General features: G+C 39.1%; 1 protein-coding gene across 1 annotated transcript in view; it reads right to left on the minus strand.

Annotated features, from left to right (window-relative positions):
• Window positions 1-6415: 6415 nt before the first annotated feature.
• ARMH4 (armadillo like helical domain containing 4) overlaps window positions 6416-21030 on the minus strand; it is a 150439-nt gene continuing 135824 nt past the window's right edge. The window contains exons 6-8 of the mRNA XM_024118158.1: window positions 14604-14635; window positions 7401-7535; window positions 6416-7159 (exon numbers count right to left, since the gene is read on the minus strand). Of these exons, the coding sequence (XP_023973926.1) occupies window positions 7091-7159; window positions 7401-7535; window positions 14604-14635 (236 nt within the window). The 3' untranslated portion in view covers window positions 6416-7090. The remainder of the gene's footprint in view (window positions 7160-7400; window positions 7536-14603; window positions 14636-21030) is intronic.

Genomic DNA, 21030 nt, shown 5'->3' on the forward strand with positions numbered 1-21030 from the left:
GATACACTCTCTCCAGGATGTCCTTAGGTCCCAGTTTGCCCAGGACCAGCCCAGTTTACGTCTGTTGTTCCATCATAACTATTAATAGTTTTCCCTTTCAGTCTCATATGTGTCCCAGTTTAGACATAAGGATATGCTCACTTAGCGCTCCCTCCCTCCTCTCTCTCCCTCCCTCCCTGCCCCCCCCTCTCTCTCTCTCTCACACACACACACACACACACACACACACACACACACACACACACACTTTGAGAAACCCAAGGAAACAATTTCCACTATAATAATAGTTGACATAAAAATACTAATTAAATTCAAAAGACTTGAACTGAATGAGCCTTTAATCAATAAGTGTGTTTTTTCCCCAATATTTCTCACAATACTACGTATTATCTACAGTCATGGTCTTACTGTCTAATTATAAAAGCTTACGATTCTGCTTCAGGGGCAAATACAAAGAGAGAAAAGCCTTCTCTAATCCCTCTGGGCACAAGAATATGACATTTGCCCACCAGCATTTGTTTATGGAGATTTTTCTTCTTTCAACGATGTTTTCATTTATAACATATGGAAGCGCCTTCAGGTAACTGGGCAGTCATTGACAATGACATGCCAAATAAATGTTAATGAGAAAAAAAACAGCTTCTTCCTTCAAATACAGCTGGAGGATTTTCACGAGCTCTTTTCTTTGTCTTTAGTCCTTTTAAAACAACCATGAGAAATTGTAGCTATAGGGAGGCAACAAGATAGCATGTAAACTATAAAAATAAAAGTATGTCCATATAACATATCATAACTACATATAAAAAAATATTGGAAAAATATAGACTAAAATGTTAACAATGGTTATCTCTGGTGGTGAGACTGAAGTGATCATTATTTTCTTCTTATGCTTTTCTGCATTTCCTCAATTCTACATTGTTGCCTTGAGCCCTCCAGAACCGAGCCTTGTGTTAATATGGCAACCGTGAAAAACTTGCTTTATTTTTCCTATGCTAAAGAAGATATACTACTTGATGATCATCCATGACAACTGTCAAAAGGTCACAGAAACACTCAGCAAGGGACATGGAACCTGCATTGTTCATGAGATTCTTCAAGCTGCATATCCAAATCTCAACATCATCTTCACATGGTCCAGCCTTGAGAGAAGCTTCTTGGTTTTGTTTTCAAGAAAAACAAGATCCTAGGGGAGCAGGGCAGGGGCAGGTGGGGAATTGGATAAAGGTGGTGGAAAGGTAAAAACTTCAGTTATAAGATAAATAAATACTGGAGATGTATTGTATAATATAACTATAGTTAACCCTGCTGTGTGGTATATGTGAAAGTTGCTAAGAGAGTAGATCCTAAAAGTTCTCCTCCCAAGGAAAAAAAAATTTTGTAACTATATGAGGAAATGGATGTTAACCAAACTTGGGGTAATCATTTTGCAGTATATGTATGTCAAGTCATTATACTGTACACCTTAAACATATACAGAGCTGTATGTCAACTATATGTCAATAAAACTGGAAAAAAAAGATTAGAAAGCAGTTCCATAAGTGTATAAAATTAGTTCTTATGAATAATAAATGATTTCATTTCCTAAAAAAAAGAGAGAGAGAAAAACAAGATCCTGAGTTTTGGTCCTCATATCAAAGAATAAGAAACTCTCATGTTAGTCTTTACAAGGCAAGGGAGTCAGTCAGATCCCAGATAATAACCATACCTGGGGCACACCCAAAGTAATGTAATCACCTAAAGGGATTTGGAGGGTTTTCCCAAATGTTTAATTAAAGTTTTATTAAATCAAAGTTCTTTCCTTGGAACCTACAATTAAAAGTTACAAAGAATGACCACATATGTACACACATTTTGTAGAAAGATAAAGCTGCCTACACATTTTTTGCAGACTTGTAGGTTATTTTTCTCAGGCTGCATCTGCTGGGATAACACAGGGTCCGTCTCTCTGGAAGGTGGGACACTGGACTCCAGGATATCTACAGGGCCTCAGAAATGCCAGGACCCTGGTCAGCTTCAACCATCGTCTTTTCCCTCATCCCCCAAATTCTAACCAAGCCCCAAGACCCACTGCTTCCCCACCCTGAACACCTCTGGAACCCATCCTCCCCTTCCACATTCACTCCTGCAGCCTTGGTCCAGGCCACGGCCATCTCTCACCTGCATTGGTTCACCAGCCCTTGACTCTAACCTTGCCAGTCTAGCCTTCCCAGGAACTCAACACTGATCATATCACTTCTCAGCAAAATACCCTTCCATGGGCTTCCCTGGTGGTGCAGTGGTTGAGAATCTGCCTGCCAGTGCAGGGGACAGAGGTTCAAGCCCTCGTCCGGGAAGATCCCACATGCCACGGAGCAACTAAGCCCGTGTGCCACAACTACTGAGGCCCGCGTGCCTGGAGCCCGTGCGCCACAACAAGAGAAGCCACCGCGGTGAGAGGCCCACGCGCCACAGCCAAGAGTAGCCCCTGCTCGCCGCAACTAGAGAAAGACTGTGCACAGCAGCGGAGATCCAACAGAGCCCAAAATAAATAAATAAATTTATTAATTAATTAAAAAATACCCTTCCATGGCTTTCTAAATATCCTCAGAATAAAGTCCTAATTCCTTGGCATGACCTAGCAGACCCTTCAGGATCAACCTCATATTTTACAGTGTATGTTCCCACACCACCAACCCCAGCCCTCACTTCCCTAGTGTCCCCAGCACTCCAGTCATACTTAACCACTCCATCTCTCACTGCTGGCTTTTGCACACATGGCTCCCCTGGCTGGAGCATTCATCCCATTCTCTCCTTTACCTGACTAACCCCTACTCCACCCTCTAGCCTCGAGTTTGATGCCACCGGCTCTGGAGAAACATCTCTAATCTTGGCAGGTGCTAAGTGTACAAATAAGGGGCTTTTAGTAAAAGTCAACACTATTATTTTGTTTTCAAATTATTTCCTATTCCTAGAAATTCATATTCAGTCATTCAAACTTTGCATAATTAAGAAAGGTACTTAACTGAGCTTAAGCTTATTTAAAGTAACCAAGCTCATTTCATCTCACTGATCTTGGATTTCAATTCCCTCCCATCCATGTCCGCTCTACCTAGGGCATGGAGAGGATGGAGACCTATAGATTCATGAAGATTTATGGCCCCTTCCCCTGCTAATGGTCTACCTCATTTGCATTCTTCTCCTCACTTGTCTTTATCATTTTTCCAAGCATCAGTGCATTCAGAACTTCAGCCTCCTCTAAAGTTTTGTGCCATTTTTATATCTGCTTTGTATTATGATTTTTCTTTCATCTTCTGCCCATAGTTATTCACTTGTAACTGTACCTTCACATACCCTAAAAAGCAGTGTGGTTTGGTTTCCTTTTTTTGGCCGTGTCACACAGCTTATGGGATCTTAGGTCCCCATCTAGGGATAAAACCCATGCCCCCAGCAGTGGAAGAGCAGAGTCCTAACCACTGGACCCCCGGGGAACTCTTGAGATTTTTTTCCTTCAGTTTTAAACCTACCTTTTCAGATTTCCTGGTAGTCAGAACAAAGCCTACCTTGCCAAAAGGCCACGCAGCTGAAACCTTGTGCCAAATAATATATCTTGTTCCCAAAAGCTGCTTTTAGGCATCTGGTAGAAACATTATTATTTATATCCACAGCAATCACGATGCCTGTGGATGATTTGATGCTTCTCCCCCAAGTCGTGAATGTGACCTCACTAAGGGGTTTCATTTGGGCTCCATGTGAAGAATATATCTTCATGGAGAGAAGCACCTGGCATCTCTCTATGACATTTTGACTGTGAAGTCTTAGTCTTTTTAAAAAAAAAAAATAATAATGAAATAACCAGAGTTTCAGTTTAGGAAGGTGAAAAATTTGGGAAATAGATGATGGTGAGAGTTGCACAACAATGTGAATGTACTTAGTGCCACTGAACTGTACAGTTAAATAGGGTTAAAATAGCATGTTTTATATTATGTGACTTTTACCACAACAAAAAAAATTTTTTTTAAAAAGAACCAGCTTTGATTGACCGTGCTAAAACTTTCAATATGTTCTAAAACTGTGCTTTAAAATTTTTCCCCACATTTTTGACCTGTGTAAGAGATACAGGTACTTTAAGAAAATGTCTCTGCAAGACTGCATCTGAGGCAGTTTATGAGCTGAAGCCAAGGCTAAAGCACTGCTAAGGGAATCTGTTTCCCTGGGATGCTAATTAACTCCAAATATTGCATATAAATTAAGCCAGCAGCTACTGAAAGAAGCAACTTATAGGAGAGGAAAAACTGAAGAGGCTTAAAAGAAAGGTACTGTCTTCTGATTAGAGAAAGACATCAGGGGCACAGGAGGAACCCTTCTCTAGCTGTCCCAGCATTCCACCCTTTCTCTAGAAGCTTCTGCCGTTTTCTCTTTCCTCGTGTTTTCCTTTCTCCACTATGGCAGCTGTGATGGATTGGATAGCTGACTAGGAAAAGGGTCTCTCCCCAGGGGCCTGCTCTCCCTGTCTCCCTAAATAAGGAAAAGCTGTTCTCTGCATAGAGCTCTCCTAGCTGTGTTCTCAAACTTGCCTGGACAGGAGGATCCCAAGCTCCTGCCCTGGAGATTCTGATTCTGTGGGTCTGAGAAGGGGCCTTGGAATATGTATGCTTAACAAGTATCCCAGGCAATGCTTCGGGGCCACAGAGTTTGGGAAATACTGCCTATCCCCCTGAGAATAAGACACAGACCCTGCCCCTGCAGTGGGACACCTGCCGTTCTGATGCGATCAATTCAGTTCAGAGTGGAAGGTGTTAGCAATTGAAGCTGCAGCTATCAGCACCGCCAGCTTAAATATTTAAGGTTAGTTGTTAGAATAGAGTTGACTCTATGCCTGTCATCGGTGACTTTATTATACTATAGTTTGAAGGTTCAACCTATTAACCACGGTCTAGTTAAAACTACAGACTAAGAGTAGCCCGAGGTGTTAGTGGCCATCAGTATCACCCACATGATGCTGCATGAAGCGGCCTATTGTGTTTTCCCTACAAACAGCTTGTCAAGAACACAAAGGCAGTAATGCTACATTGTGCTCACCTCCTCCTAACCTTAGAAACACTTACAGCAAGGGGCTGCTCTTGGAAAGGGCAAGCGTACCCTATGCAGCATCAGGATGTCTCTACTCATGAAATTACAAATTTCTGGAGAGTCATGATTCTGAGTTCTATTTTTAAAACCTGACTCTGAGCCTGTGTGTCGATTGCTAATGTCTATTTGACTGTACAGAGCTTTTCATTTCTCTTGATCAATTTCACCCATTTGCTTATATCTCTTGGCAAAAAGAATTAAAATTATATGATGAAAACATTCCTGTAAGCCAGCTATCCTTCAAGAATGAATTCAAGAAAGAGTTCTCTATTAGTTCCCTAGAGGTGATACTTAAATTTATGTGATTATAAGGAAACAGCTGATGTGGGAGAGGAAAAGAATTTGCGTGCATAAGAGAGAAATTAGTAAGACATCGTTCATTTACCAAAGACAGACACTTGTACGACATGTCCCTGGACCAAGAAGCCATTTCCTTAGAACCCCGGTTTTAAAGAAAGACTCTGAAATGTTATTGGTTCCTCCAAAGTATGTGAAAAGGGCATTGAACTGAAGATAGAGGGGGTGTGTGGTTTTGAGTCCATGGGTTCGAGTCCTCATTCTTCCTGGGTATAATTTTGGATAATCATTTCACTTCTCTGCTTCAGCTCTGTCTTCAGTCAAATGGGAGAATAAAAACATACCTCCTACGTCACACAGTGGCTATTAGAAATAACTGTGCAGCTTGCCTTGAACACAGCAGAGCAGGTTCCAATAAACGGGAACAAGTTCTCCATAGTGTAAAGCACCATGGCCAGTATTATTAGTAACCTTTATTCTTCCACGCAAACGAGCCAAGTCTTTACCCAAAAACTCTTACTTCCTGAAAGTCCCAAATACCTAGATGCAAAAGACAGGGCAAGGAATTACATTCCAAGGGAAATGAGAAATGATCTAACACAGTCCAGCATTGCCCAAAGTGAGATGCCCTGAGACAGGCTGGTTTTTCATAAGTTCCATCATGTGCCAGGACTCTAGCCCCCGAGTCTACTCCTACCACAGAATGTGTTTTTCTAATAAAGCCAAACGAGGACCAATGGCAGCCCAATCATTGCATGGCCAAGACCACAGATGCAGAAAAGCAACATTTTGAATAATTCAGAAAGGTAGCCACACAAGCACAGAGCCAAATGGCAGACATAAATGCTCTGGGAGCTTATCTATCCTCCTTTTCCTCTTGATTTCTTCCTCATTTCTTCTTGACAAAGTCAATGATACACAAAAAGGACGTCTCTTAATGATAAACATGTAAGAATCTATTGATAGGTCTTTTGGACTCAATTACACTATTTAAGAAAGCAAGCTTACATTAAGACCAAGAGTCAATTTAATGCATTATTTCTAGTGCATTTTTTCTTTGCCAAGAATAAGAATAAAAGGGAAGGGGGAAAATAATAAAAACCAGGAGACAAGTACATAATGTAAGGTACAAACAAATCTATATATATCCTAATGTGCTGAGAGATCTTCTTGATGAAAAAGATTTCACTCTGAGTTGCTGCTAGTTTTGATGCAAATGTAGTATGTGCCATGGCCCACAAGCCTAGGGATTCAAGTAGGTAGAGCAGTCATCACAAGTTCTTCTTTGTTAAGATTTCTATTTCAGAGTCAAGTGTGCCTTGGCAGCAATAACTGTTATACTTCAGCGCACGTAATCCAAACCAAGGACAAGACAATGTGGAAACATACAAAATATTTACCTAACCTAGCAACTCCTACTGAACAACATGTATGCTGCATATTTACGAGTTGTAGCCCATGGTTGTGGAAAATTCACTACAGAATAAAAACAAATACTGCATATTACAGTTCATATACAGCATGCCTTTTCTGCTCAGTACACGAAAAATCTACTACCCAGCAGATAATGAAACTGATGGCCTGACAGCCCCAGCATGGCAGAATGTTGTTCTCTTTTTTTTGCCCCCAAATAAAAAATAAAATAATAAGATCGTTGACTCTTCCAATTAAATTCCAGTCCAATTCAAAATTCATCTTCAGAGCTGTCAGCTAAGAGCATTACTCGATCTTGCATGCTGTTGAATTCTCTCTGCTGGGGAAAGAAAACAGAAAAGCTTTAAACTTTCTGCCACAGAGCAAAGCTGAGGAACTGGCCCCCTTTAAAAGACACATGAACAAACCAAGCCAAGGCAGCAGCTGCAGCAGCTAATCAGAACCGCTGGGCACATCAGTACCATTCATGCATCATTAAGCCCCGTGTGCTTTATTAAGCACATTAGAAAAGCGAAGAATGTTCGGAAACTGATTAGGTTTTGCTGTTGTTGATTCCATACCTTTCTTTTATGCCTTTTGAAGCCATTTCTCCTTCGGCGATTCATAACCTTAATGCTGTAGAGCGCTCCCAAGATGAACAAGGCTCCAGCTATCCCAACCCCTACGGGCACCAGCATCCCAGACATATAGCCAGCCTGCACAGGAAAAGAAACACACATTAGGATGCTAAACAGACTGCTGCCCTGGGTTTCTCAGTTCTGCTGGAGGGCAGCAGGTTTTTAGACACTTGGAAATCTCCTGTCTGCTTTGTTATAAAATAGCACCTGGAATCACGTTACTTTTTAGAGAGAAGGCAACAGAGAGAGAGATGTGACTATTTTTGGATATTTCAAACATGTAGAAGAAGTACTGAATAAATCAGCCAGACCTAGTGGCACCTCCAGCCACTTGCTTCTGCACATTTGTCAACACCAGGTTTTGGTGACAGAAAAATAATCTGTATTAAAGATGGATGAAGTAAGCCTCTGAGAATGCCAGGACTATTAAAATGCTATAAATTGGAAATAGCAGCCTGAGTCAAGCTCCAGGGGGAGGTGAAGTGCCCAATGGAACACTGTGCTTCTTAGAGGGCAGAAGGGAGGGCCTTGACTTTGGTGGTCCCTCCCTCTCTTACAATCTTAGCTGCAACACAGTAAGAAAGGAAAGAGGAATGTGCTTGTATGGGAGTGAAAAGTGAGAGTTTCTGGAGACAGCAGGGAAGAGAAGGACCTGCAAAGGAAAGAGGAAGTATGTTAGGTGTTGGAGCCAAGGCAAAAAAGACAAGGATGAGGAGAGAGTTGCACATAATGTGGATGGATTCTTTTATATGAAAGAAAATATCTGCCCAGTGGACAAGGCCAAAGTTGAAGGTTAGGAGGGAATTCTGAGTGTCCCCAGCCCCAAAGAAAGAAAGTGGCAGACAGGGGCACAAAGATCACTGCTAACAACACTGGTACTTCCAAAAGAGCCTGGAGGTTTCAAACGCATGTGGGTCTCCAACATCCCCAAAAGGTGTTACTATGGATACTTCAGTTCTAAGAGAGCAAGCAGCGTGATCTCCACATATCCCTGGGCTTGAGTAAGTAGCTCAGGACCAACCCAAGTTCAAGGTAAGGCCATCACCCTAAGGGTGCTCCCTGCATCTTGGCCAATAAGACACCTAAGGGATAGAGGTGGATGAATTACCAGAGCCTTTCATAGAGGAACACGACACTGGTTTACCTTCCACGATGGCCCCTTCTAGAAGCCTACCCAGAAAAAAACCATAAACAATTAACAATTTTAAAAATGCTGTAATAAGTACTTTTGATAGACATTATTTTATGGGGGAAAAACCATGAGTCTGTTCACTTATTTGACTATTTCTAAAAATTTTAATATAGCAAAAACTATTTCCAGTATCGTTCAGAATGAGCCCCAAACAGAGAAGGACAACAAATAAAAGTTTTCTGACAAGTGCCGAAGTAAGCAGGCTATGATGCTTTCCCAACATTTCTAGAATCAATCAAAGGGACAAGACCTTACAAAACTGCAGCATCCTCTTGTACACAGCCAGCTCGTTCACTGGTTTTGTTTTCCAGAATCTTGAGTTAGAGCAGAATGTGGAATTTTTTCCATTAATTTGAGAACATAGCATTGTTCCTCAGCATACTAAGTGTTTTTCCCCAAGAAACAAAGCTCACTCATTTTCCAACAAATTAATATGCTTTATAGAAACCCAAACTTTCTTCTAGATCTACGAAAGGCTTATAAAAGTCTGTAATTTTCCATTGCTCTCACCAGAACTATGAATTTCTTTTTACATCACCATTCCCAGTGCATGGAAATATACATATATGTTGATGTATGATAATTTTAAGCACAGTAGATTAGATTTTACAGAGCTGTACATTCAAAGGATGATATTTGAACTCTTGGAAGCTCAACTTGATCAACCTCTGAGTGGGTCTCCTCACACTATGTAACTCAATCCCACACCAAAAATATGAATATTACAAAATGTGTCACTCTTTGCATGTTTCTTATTTACACATTGAGGCTTCTCGTTTCTAGAGCTTTAAATCATGTAGACTTCACAAAAATTCAATTAATCGCTCTCTCCTCTCTTTATTCCCTCGTGTGTGTGTGTGTGTGTGTGTGTGTGTGTGTGTGTGTGTGTGTGATCTGCCTGTGCTTTGAAATTACAAGTAAATTACAAGATGGGAATAAAGTAACCTACCCTCTTCAAATATAATTTAACCATCCCTCATACAAAACTGACTAATTGAAAATAAGCTCTGTTTTTAGAATTGCTCATGACTTGTTTCCCGTAGAAATGAAAACAAATAAGACACGTGCATATTAAGTTATAAATTCTGCCTAGCACCTTTTCTCTGTTCAGAATTATTGGATGTGCACATCCCTCCACACGTAACTTGCCGAGAAGAACACAACTGCATCTGTGCATATTCCAACCGAGAATGCATAACCTGAATCTAATCATGAGGAAACGTCCAATTAACCTAAACTGAATATTCTATTTTTTTAAAGCACTGTATTCTTAAAAAAATATCAGAGTCATGAAAGACAAAAGATGGTTATGCAAATGGTCCACATTAAAGAAAACTAAAGAATCCTGACAGCTAAATGTGTTACACGACCCTAGACTAGATCCCGTAATGGAGGAGAAAAATGGATTTATAAAGGAGATTTGGGGTCTGTTAACCAAAAGACTGAAATCCAGGTGCCAGAACAGATAAAGTATGATATCACTGTTAACTGTACTCAAGCTGATAACTGTATTATGGTTTGCTAACAGAATATTCCTATTCATAGGAAATACACACTGAAGTATTTGGTGTAAAAGGACCATGATGTATGTGGCTTTCCCTCAAATGGCTCAGAAAAAAGGAGCAGAGATAGAAATGGGGTAACATGGGAAGAATAAGTGCATCTGGAGAAAAGGAACAGGGGTATTCTTTGTACTATCCTTATTTTTGTATCTTTTCTGTAAATTTGAAATTATTTCCAAATAAACAGTTTGAAAATTAAAAAATGGATTGTTAAGATAAAATTTACTAGATATAGTTGTGGGGTTTTTTTGTTTGGTTTTGGTTTGTTTGTTTTGTTTTATATTTATGAGAAAGGTATCCTTCCTTCTCAGGATACTGTATTTGTTCAGAAACATTGGTTTTCAAGAAAATGATAAGAAAACCATATGATACACTGTACTACCTAAAGTCTGCTGAATTCAGTACCCTTACGATGTCTGTTCAACAGTGGTTCTCAAACTTGAACATGCATCAGAATCACCTTCAAGACTTGTCAAAACACAGATTGTTGGATCCCTTTCCCCGAGTTTCTGATTCAGTAGGTCTAGTGAGGGACCTGAGATTTTGTATTTCTAACAAGCTCCCAGGTGATGCAATGCTACTGGTGCAGACTATACATGAGAATCGCTGTTATGAAGTATAGGCTGGATCATCCATTTTCTGGATTATTTCCTAAAGCTAGAAGAAATAGAATGATCTTGGTGATATAACAACAGGGCTGGTCTGTATTATACAACTAAAATTTTGATGCATCTTCAATTTTGAGAAACAATATAGATGTTGAAAAAATACATCAATAGGTAGCCAGGTAAGGATTTGCCAAACAAGCATCACTAATTTGGACATTTAAACAGGAAGAAGGTTAATGATGGAATGAGTATAGAGACTGTCCCTCGATAGCCATTTGCCCCTTCTTCTAGAGCAATAGAACCTTCCATCTGGGCTGGGCACAGAATAACGATTACTTCTCCCTGCCTTCTACGCAGCTGGATGTGACTATGTGATAAGCCTCACTAAGGAGACGATACATTAGTGACACGTTCAACTTCCAGAGCATGCTTTTCAAGGGGGGAGCAGAGCCTTTACCCACCCCCCCTTTAAGAATGGCAGAGTGCCTTTATCTTCCCTTTTAAAGGGGGAGGGATATCTTAGCCTCCCTTTATCTTCCTTCCTTCTGGCTAGAGCATGGACCTAATTGCCATCCAGGACCACAAGATGACCTTGAGAATAAAGGTCACAAATCATGGAGCATCAAACAGAAGGAGCCTGAGCCTTCAATATTGCTCCTCACTAACCCCTGATTGCTACCGCCAGACTCATAAATGAGAGACAAACAAAGTTCTCTCTTGGTTAAGCCATTGTCATTGGGGGTTGTCTGTCACTCAGAGCTGATCTTAATCCTAACTAATATAGGAAGACTAAACAATAACAACAAAGAGAATAATTCAGAACTTTTTAGAACACCTACCACCCTTTCTAGAGTCCAGCTAACTAACAGGGAAACCAATATCAGGACCAATTAAATGAAGCTAAACTGAGAAGATGTTCTGGGTTGACTGAAGAGCCAGTTAAATATGTAGTTTAGCTTTTAGTTCTAAGGGACTCTGTGACTTTCAACAAAACGGCAATAGTTTCACTCTCAAATAGTTTCTGAATATAATGACTCACGAGACCTTTATAGATGATCTCTAGCTAGCTAGACATATGATGAGAAAGAGGGAGAGGGGAAGAGAGGAAGAGAAAGGAAGGAGGGAGAGAGAGAGAGGAAGATATGTATACATATATTTTATATATATATACATATATGTGTGTACACATATGATTGTATGTATCAAGTAAGTGTATAATATTTCACTCCCAGAGGGAGGGGACTGATTAGACTGAGTCCCTCCAAGAAAAAAATCTAAATATGAAGGCAAGTACAGCAACATGGATGGACCTAGAGATTATCATATTAAGTGAAGTAAGTCAGAGAAAGACGAATAACATATGATATCACTTATATGTGGAATCTAAAAAAAAATGATACAAATGAACTTATTTACAAAACAGAAATAGACTCACATAGAAAACAAATTTATAGTTACCAAAGGAGGTAGCGGGGGGAGGGGGAAGGATAAATTAGGAGTTTGGGATTAACATATACACACTACTATATATAAAATAGATAATCAACAAGAACCTACTGTATAGCACAAGGAACTCTACTCAGCATTCTGTAATAACCTATATGGGAAAAGAATCTGAAAAAGAATAGAGATCTATATATATGTATAACTGAATCACTTTGCTGTATACCTGAAACTCATATAGCATTATAAATTAACTACAATTTTTAAAATGGTTAAATTAAAAAAAAAATGAAGACAAGGCATAAAGCAAGTCAACCTGGTGGGAGTTTCAACTATTTTTCTTCCAATTTTTTAAAACTAAGACATAACTGAAAAAATACTACAGAATAAAATTAAAAGAGGGCTGGAAAAACTTCAAAATAGTCCAGAAAACTGAGGCCATACATAAAATTATTTCTCGTGGTGAAATGGAGCAGGGAGAGGGTGCCAGGCCTTTGAGACAAGAAGGAATGGTCCACAAGAAGAGAAAATACAGCCTTTCTCCAAAGCTACACAGATTTCTAAATGGAGTGGTGAAGCTATATATACATACAGGTAAGAAACTTTGCAACAGCCAACTTCAAAACAGGCTACATGCCAACATTTGTTTTCTTAAGTCTATTTTTTGTCCATTTTTGTAATTCAGAAGGATATTTTCTATAGAAACAATGATATACGGACTCCTAGATTAAACTACCAGAGCCTGTTTACTTTTCATTGCATCATATTTTCCCCTGAAAAATAACAAGAAGCACTATCAATGTAAATATATTCAGTTCTAAACTGAATATATCTGTGCTTCTCTTACCCCAAATCTTGCTCAGTCCTCTTATTACACCTCCCTTAGACAACTGGACCCATTACAGATACCAAAATGGCCTCCACTGATGTCAACAGGCTTAAAATTCTTCAATGTGACTTTTAATATATATGAACATAAAATAATCTCATTCTCAAAAACTATATATGCTAAATTTTACTGAGAAGCAGAAAAATAATAGTGAGAAGAATTAATATAATTATACCATTTTAATTGCAGTTGAATGTTTTATCCTTTAACGTTAAACTGTAGCAAAATAAATATTAATCATTCAAATATGGGGGAAATTGACCTCAAATAATAAAAAAAGATATGAGATACCATCAACAGATGTATATTCTAAGACAGGTGAATTGGAAGTAACTCCTATCTGGCAGTTGAAACGGTTTCCATTTAACTAAACCCCCAGTGAAATCTGAGCTGGCTTATAGTAATTGGATCTGAGCCAGGCTACAGCAAGGAGTTCAGAATTCCACCAATATTTTTATGAGTAATTCCAGTTTGAAATTACAAGGTACCAAAAATGAAACCTTAGAGAGTGTTGAAAATTAAAAGAAAATGAAAAATATAAACCTGGAAGGAAGTTAATATTGTCAGTCACAGATGTTAATGGCAGAATTAATAATGCAAGAGAGGAAACTATTTCTCTATAGTTGGCCATTCCAGATGGGTCAGCTCATTATCACTCAGCAGTGGCACTATGATAGACTACATAAAAGTGGGCCTAAGGAGAGTGCTTAGGTGTTCAGGTGTTTTTTTGTTTGTTTGTTTTTGCGGTACGCGGGCCTCTCACTGTTGTGGCCTCTCCCGTTGCGGAGCACAGGCTCCAGACGCGCAGGCTCAGTGGCCATGGCTCACGGGCCCAGCCGCTCCGCGGCATGTGGGATCTTCCAGGACCAGGGCACGAACCCGTGTCCCCTGCATCGGCAGGCGGACTCTCTACCACTGTGCCACCAGGGAAACCCACGTTCAGGTGTTTTTAATCCCACCTCCCACTATGGTTTAAGGATGCCCTTTCCATCACAAAGTTTTATTCTTAAATCAAGTCCATCAATTTATGTCCTTGGGTCACAAAAATCAATGCCTTCCAAAATCCAAGGTATTTCTTCCTCATATAGGAAGATCAGGTTTAAAAGATCCTTGCATTGGGACCTGAAATGCGCACTAGAATGGGATTACGCTCCTGCAATTCCCTAAAAGGAACTCCACCTTGATAGGTAAAGGGTGTTACTCAGTTGTACATACCAGGAATTACATTCCATAAGTATGAATGGCACTTCAAAGAATAAGGCATCCCTTGTATTATACAGACCTTAAAGGGAAGACCTCCTTTCTTGCTGGGCACCTGGAAGTGGCCCTGTATCTTTGCATAGATTACCATAATCAGAATAATGAAATAAAGCTCCCTTACTCTCAAGATCTTTTATTTGACAAAGCCATGCCCTCTAAGATAAATCCAAAGGAAGAAAATACTTCTCTTACCTTGTCTTTTAGTTTTTCCATCCAGCTTCTCACTATAGAAAATAAGAAAAGAAAATGTAAATAGCCATCTTTTTACTTATAGTTCATTGTGTTAAATTCATTTGGTAACTTACTTATATTTCATATATTAAGTTAATTTGATGCAATGAAGGTATTATTGTATGAAATACAGTGAATGGGTCAACAGTATTAACACAATGACAGCAATAGTCTTATTTTTATTCTCATTCATTTAAAAATACAAAAAAAAAAGAGCACAAACATATCCCTCACATATCATTAAAGGAACAGAGAATATTTTTGTTTGCTAAATGTATTTTCTATTATTTTGGGGGAGGTCTGGGAGAAGAGAGAGGAAAACACCTTCAGAATATCAAGTTTACTTCTAACCTGACATTTTCTCCTTATCTTTTTAAAAAAAATTTTTTTTTTGACCCCCTGGGCCCTTGGCAGTGAAAGCGCAGAGTCCTAACCAGTGGACCACCAGGGAATTCACATTTTTCTCCTTACCTTTATTTCTCTTCTTTCTCAGTTTTTAAGCTCGATGGGAATTCTGCACTTGAATTAGTGTCAGAGAGCAAAGGTAGGAATGTGCACTGGGCAGGCCAGGGCTACTCAGCTCTTACTAAAAGTAGTCAATATTTTAGGCTCTGCAGGCTGTACAATCTCTGTCACAACTACTCAACTCTGCTGTTGCACTGAGAAAGCAGCCATAGACAGTAGCACAATAAGTAAGTGGGTTTGGCTCTGTTCCAATACACTTTATGTATGGACACCAACATTTGAATTTCATGTGATTTTTTATGTCACATTTTTCTTTTGATTTTTTTCAACAAAACAAAAAATTGGAAAACATTCCAATGGGCCGTATAAGAACAGGCAGCAGGCCAGATTTGGTCACAGCCTGTTGACCCCAGGCATAGACATATTTTACTCAAGAAACTGGTGTCTCCATTTACTATCTGACCTTAGTAATAACATATCTGACAACAGTGATGACAGCTAACATGTGTACGCCTTTACCCCTTACAAAGCATGTTCGTATGTACTGCATCATTTGATGGGCAAACCAATGGCAAACATGAAAGTCAGGTAAGATGATGCTTAGGGGAAAGAAGAGGAAACTGAGACTCAGAAAAACTAATAGAATTGCCACGGTTAACCAGGGAGGAAAGAGCCACTGGAACTCCAACCACCACCTGATTAATAACCTACAGGAATAAGACTTCTCAATTACCCATTTCTTTTGGCGATACCACTGCTGTTCTGCTCTCTCAGGTTGAAGATGTGGAGATACCTTTGGCTCTTCTATCTCCTTCAGTCCCCAGCCTCAATCGCTCATGTCAAGACCTTGGCAAGACCTCTCAGATTTGTCCTCCCCTCATCGCTCCTTCTGTCTCAACTGGGATTCAGGCAAAGATGGTGGTGCTCAATCAGAATAAAATAAGAGTCAAGGGAAGGGCAAAGTAAGAAAATGCAGGCACCTCAAGAACTAAGCCATGGATCAGTGATTCTGGGAATGGTTCCATGGAGAAGTGAGGTCAACCACTGATTCACTGAGTGACTTTGGAGAAATTAGCAAACCTCTTGGATGCTCCGTTTCCTCATATGTGAAATGGAGATGGTAATACTTGTCTTACGAGATGGCTGTGAAGATTAGAAATAACATGTGCCAAGTGTCTAGTACAGAACTTAGTGTAGAAAACCAAAATAAGAAATCTGGGATAGGAAGGGGAAAAGAAAGACACGTGAAATATGAGTATTGTGCTAACATGGCTCAACTAAGCCCAAGATATAAAGTTAAAGTCAAGCAAGAGAATGTTTCCAATTCATTCATTCGTTCAACAATATTTACAATGCACAGTGTGTTGGCCAGTCATTGTGCTCAACACTGTATCAGTAGAAGATATGGGGACCTAATTCCAGTGAGAAAAGGTTAGGACAGGTCTATGAGACATGGATGACAAGCAGCAACATAGGGACTGAGAGAGTGAGGGACAGAGCAGGAGAGCCAATTACTGGGGCACACAGCAGAACGCCAACCTCGGAAGCAAGATGTCCAGAATCAGGGAATCAGCTGGATATTACGTAAAGAGCAAAGCAAAAGAGAGGTGGGAGCAGGAATGCTGGTGTGAGGACATCATGGAGGAGGTGAGCAGGGGCCAGCTGACTACCTATCGATGGCAGCCCAGGGGTAGCTTGGAGAAGAGGGAAAGGAGACACAGATGGCGCCAAGGTCTGAGGCACTGATAGGCTTTCCAACTGTAGAAAATTCATTGCCAAGAAAAACGTTTCAACTTAAGCCTTATCGAGCCAGATCTCATTGACAATCTGTCCAGATCTTAGGTGGTTAATGTAAATTTCCAAGTCCTGCTTTGGGTGATTCTTAAGGCAGTCATTCTTCACTGGGGGAGGGAAGGCATATTAGCATGGGATGTGCGTATGTGCACAGGTAATCTGAAAGAGCACATTCAATGGATCTAGTTCTGTAGTTTATAATAGGAACTACAGAAAGAAAGCTGGGCAAACTGTACTTGGCTAGTGAGAGATAGTGAGATGGTGTTTGGGGGACATGGGTCTAAACAAGGTTCAGAAAAAACTGCTCTTCAGAGTATGTGAGCTTGGCTGTGTTTCTCCAATTAAGAACATGTGGCCCCTAAGGATCACACCTTGTGCTTCTCAGGCATCCGCCAGGGTTCTTGACACAGTATTAGACAATAAATATTTTTTCCTTCTTTCTGCAAATATATATTGCTTTTAAATGAGTTCACAACTTTTGAGTAAACACGATTTTCTTTCATGAAGATTCCATAAACTGTTTTCAGCAAAATGTTCAAGGCGGTGTAAAAATAAATCTAACACAATGATGGTTTTGAAACTTAATAGAAATCAATAAGGGACTACAAAAGCTAGAAGAGAGAATATTGGAAAGATATTTAATAAAAAGAAAAGATGATTCTTTATGAAGAGGAGAACCAAACACTGCAGTTGTTTTTTTTTTTTAATAGAGAGACATCACACTGATGAAAGGGGTATGAATTGACACAATTTTTTGGACTGCACGGAGAATTTGCAATTGATATCAAAAGCTTTTTAAAAAGTTTAAATTTTTTTATCAAAAGTTTCAGTTGTAGAAGCAATGTACCTTAAACAATTAATCATGGATACACATAAAAAATTTTATTTAAATGCTGCTCACTGAATGGAACAGCAGTAATGGTTTAAACACTTTCAAAAGGAAACAAAACCTTAGGCTATGCCTACAGAGTGAAATATTATACAAAAATTTAAATTATTTAAAGAAAAATAATGACATGGTGTTCACATTATATATTACAAATGAAAAAAACATGAAGTATGTATAATGTGAGTCCAATTGTGGATAAAAATGTTATGTGTGTAATTGAAATGATGTACTTCAAAATGTTAACTGAAGTCATCAATGGGTTGTAGAATTATGGATGACTTTTATTACCTATACAGTACTTTTAGGATTTTCCAAATTATTTCTAATTTTTAGTACTTTTAAAATTTAAAAAACATATCTTACCCCCCAAAACCCCTACAAAATTCTGTAAACATTTGCAACTGGAGGTTAATGGTAGATTGAGATAGTGGGGAACATGAGAAGGTGAGGTCCTTCCACTTGGTTAATTCCTCAGCCCACAGCTACAGATTCATTCTAATCCTACTGGTTCTGGTTTGTTTTCTTTCTTGAAATTTTACTGATGCAAGTCTGAAAGTGTAGCAATATAATTATGCCTGTGGTCTCCTTCTGTACAGAGAGAGGTAGATGTGGGCAAAAAAGTAGACAGGGATTATTAAAAGCAAAAAAAGTAGAGAAGAATCATTAAAAGCAAGCTCTCCATTGTGCTCACCAGTGCCCTCTTGTGTACAGGAGTTCCAGGAGCAGCAATTTGCCCTCTCCTAGCTTATCTACTAAAAAACAGGGAGGAGGGGGAGAGTAAAAAAGAAATTGCAGATAAAAGAACATTTCCATGTATCTTGTCAATTATAAGTATGGTTGGTTTTTAAATAGACTGTGGCTGAAAAGTCTCCTAAACTGCTAATTTAGAAGGGTATTCTTAATTTTCCTTTATTTCCAATAATAAAGTTTTGTTAGCTATATTTATCCCAGACACATATACATTCCCTTTCACGAAAGGGGGAAAGTGTACACCAGACACGGTCCTGACCACCAGAAAGACAAGATGAAGCTTCACCCACGAGAACACAGGCACCAGTCCCCTCCACCAGGAAGCCTACACAACCCACTGAACCAACCTTAGTCACTGGGGGCAGACACCAAAGCCAACAGGAACTACGAACCTGCACTCTGCTAAAAGGAGACCCCAAACACTGTAAGTTAAGCAAAATGAGAAGACAGAGAAACACACAGCACATGAAGGAGCAAGGTAAAAACCCACCAGACCAAACAAATGAAGAGGAAATAGGCAGTCTACCTAAAAAGAATTCAGAGTAATGATAGCAAAGATGATCCAAAATCTTGGAAATAGAATGGAGAAAATATAAGAAACGTTTAACAAGGACCTCAACTTTAAACATACCATCATTCGAATTATAGGGGTCCCAGAAGAAGATGAGAAAAAGAAAGGGACAGAGAAAATATTTGAAGAGATTATAGTTGAAAATGTCCCTAATATGGGAAAGGAAATAGTCAATCAAGTCCAGGAAGCACAGAGAGTCCCATACAGGATAAATCCAAGGAGAAATATGACAAGACACATATTAATCAAACTATCAAAGATTAAATACAAAGAAAAAATAAAAAATATTAAAAGCAGCAAGGGAAGAACAACAAATAACATACAAGGGAATCCCCATAAGGTTAATAGCTGATCGTTCAGCAGAAACTCTGAAAGCCAGAAGGGAGTGGCAGGACATATTTAAAGTGATGAAAGGGAAAAACCTACAACCAAGATTACTCTACCCAGCAAGAATCTCATTCAGATTTGACAGAGAAATTAAAAACTTTACAGACAAGCAAAAGCTAAGAGAATTCAGCACCACCAAACCAGCTTTACTACAGGAAATGCTAAAGGAACGTCTCTAGGCAGGAAACACAAGAGAAGGAAGAGACCTACAAAAACAAACCCAAAACAATTAAGAAAATGGTAATAGGAACATACATATCGATAATTACCTTAAATGTAAATGGATTAAATGCTCCAACCAAAAGACATAGACTGGCTGAATGGATACAAAAACAAGACCCATATATATGCTGTCTACAAAAGACCCACTTCGGACCTAGGGGCACATACAGACTGAAAGTGAGGGGATGGAAAAAGATATTCCATGCAAATGGAAATCAAAAGAAAGCTGGAGTAGCAATTCTCAAATGATACATTAAACAAGAGGGACTTAATTGATATTTATAGGACATTCCATACAAAAACAACAGAACACACTTTCTTCCCAAGTGCTCATGGAACATTCTCCAGGATAGATCATATCTTGGGTCACAAATCTAGCCTTGGTAAATTTAAGAAAATTGAAATCGTATCAAGTAACAATGCTATGAGACTAGAAATCAATTACAGGAAAAAATCTGTAAAACATAAAAACACATGGAGGTTAAACAATACACTACTTAATAAACAAGAGATCATTGAAGAAATCAAAGAGGAAATCAAAAAATACCCAGAAACAAATGACAGTGAAAACATGATGACCCAAAACCTATGGGATGCAGCAAAAGCAGTTCTAAGAGGGAAGTTTATAGCAACAATCCTACCTCAAGAAACTAGGAACATCTCAAATAAACAACCTAATCTTACATCTAAAGCAATTAGAGAAAGAAGAACAAAAAAACCCCAAAGTGAGCAGGAGGAAAGAAATAATAAAGATCAGATCAGAAATAAATGAAAAGGAAATGAAGGAAACAGTAGCAAAGATCATAAAACTAAAAGCTGGTTCTTTGAGAAGATACACAAAATTGATAAACCATTAGCCACACTCATCAAGAAAAAAAGGGAGAAGACTCAAATCAACAGAATTAGAAATGAAAAAGGAGAAGTAACAACTGACACTGCAGAAGTATAAAGGATCATGAGAGATTACTACCAGCAACTATATGCCAATAAAATGGACAACCTGGAAGAAATGGACAAATTCTTAGAAAAGCACAACCTTCAGAAACTGAACCAGGAAGAAATAGAAAATATGAACAAACCAATCACAAGTACTGAAATTGAGACTGTGATTAAAAATCTTCCAACAAACAAAAGCCCAGGACCAGATGACTTCACAGGTGAATTCTATCAAACATTTAGAGTAGCGCTAACATCTATCCTTCTCAAACTCTTCCAAAAGATAGCAGAGGGAGGAACACTCCCATACTCATTCTATGAGGCCACCATCACCCTGATACCAAAACCAGACAAAGACGTCACAAAGAAAGAAA

The sequence above is a fragment of the Physeter macrocephalus genome, chromosome 11, assembly GCF_002837175.3.
Source record: "Physeter macrocephalus isolate SW-GA chromosome 11, ASM283717v5, whole genome shotgun sequence".
NCBI lineage: Eukaryota > Metazoa > Chordata > Mammalia > Artiodactyla > Physeteridae > Physeter > Physeter macrocephalus.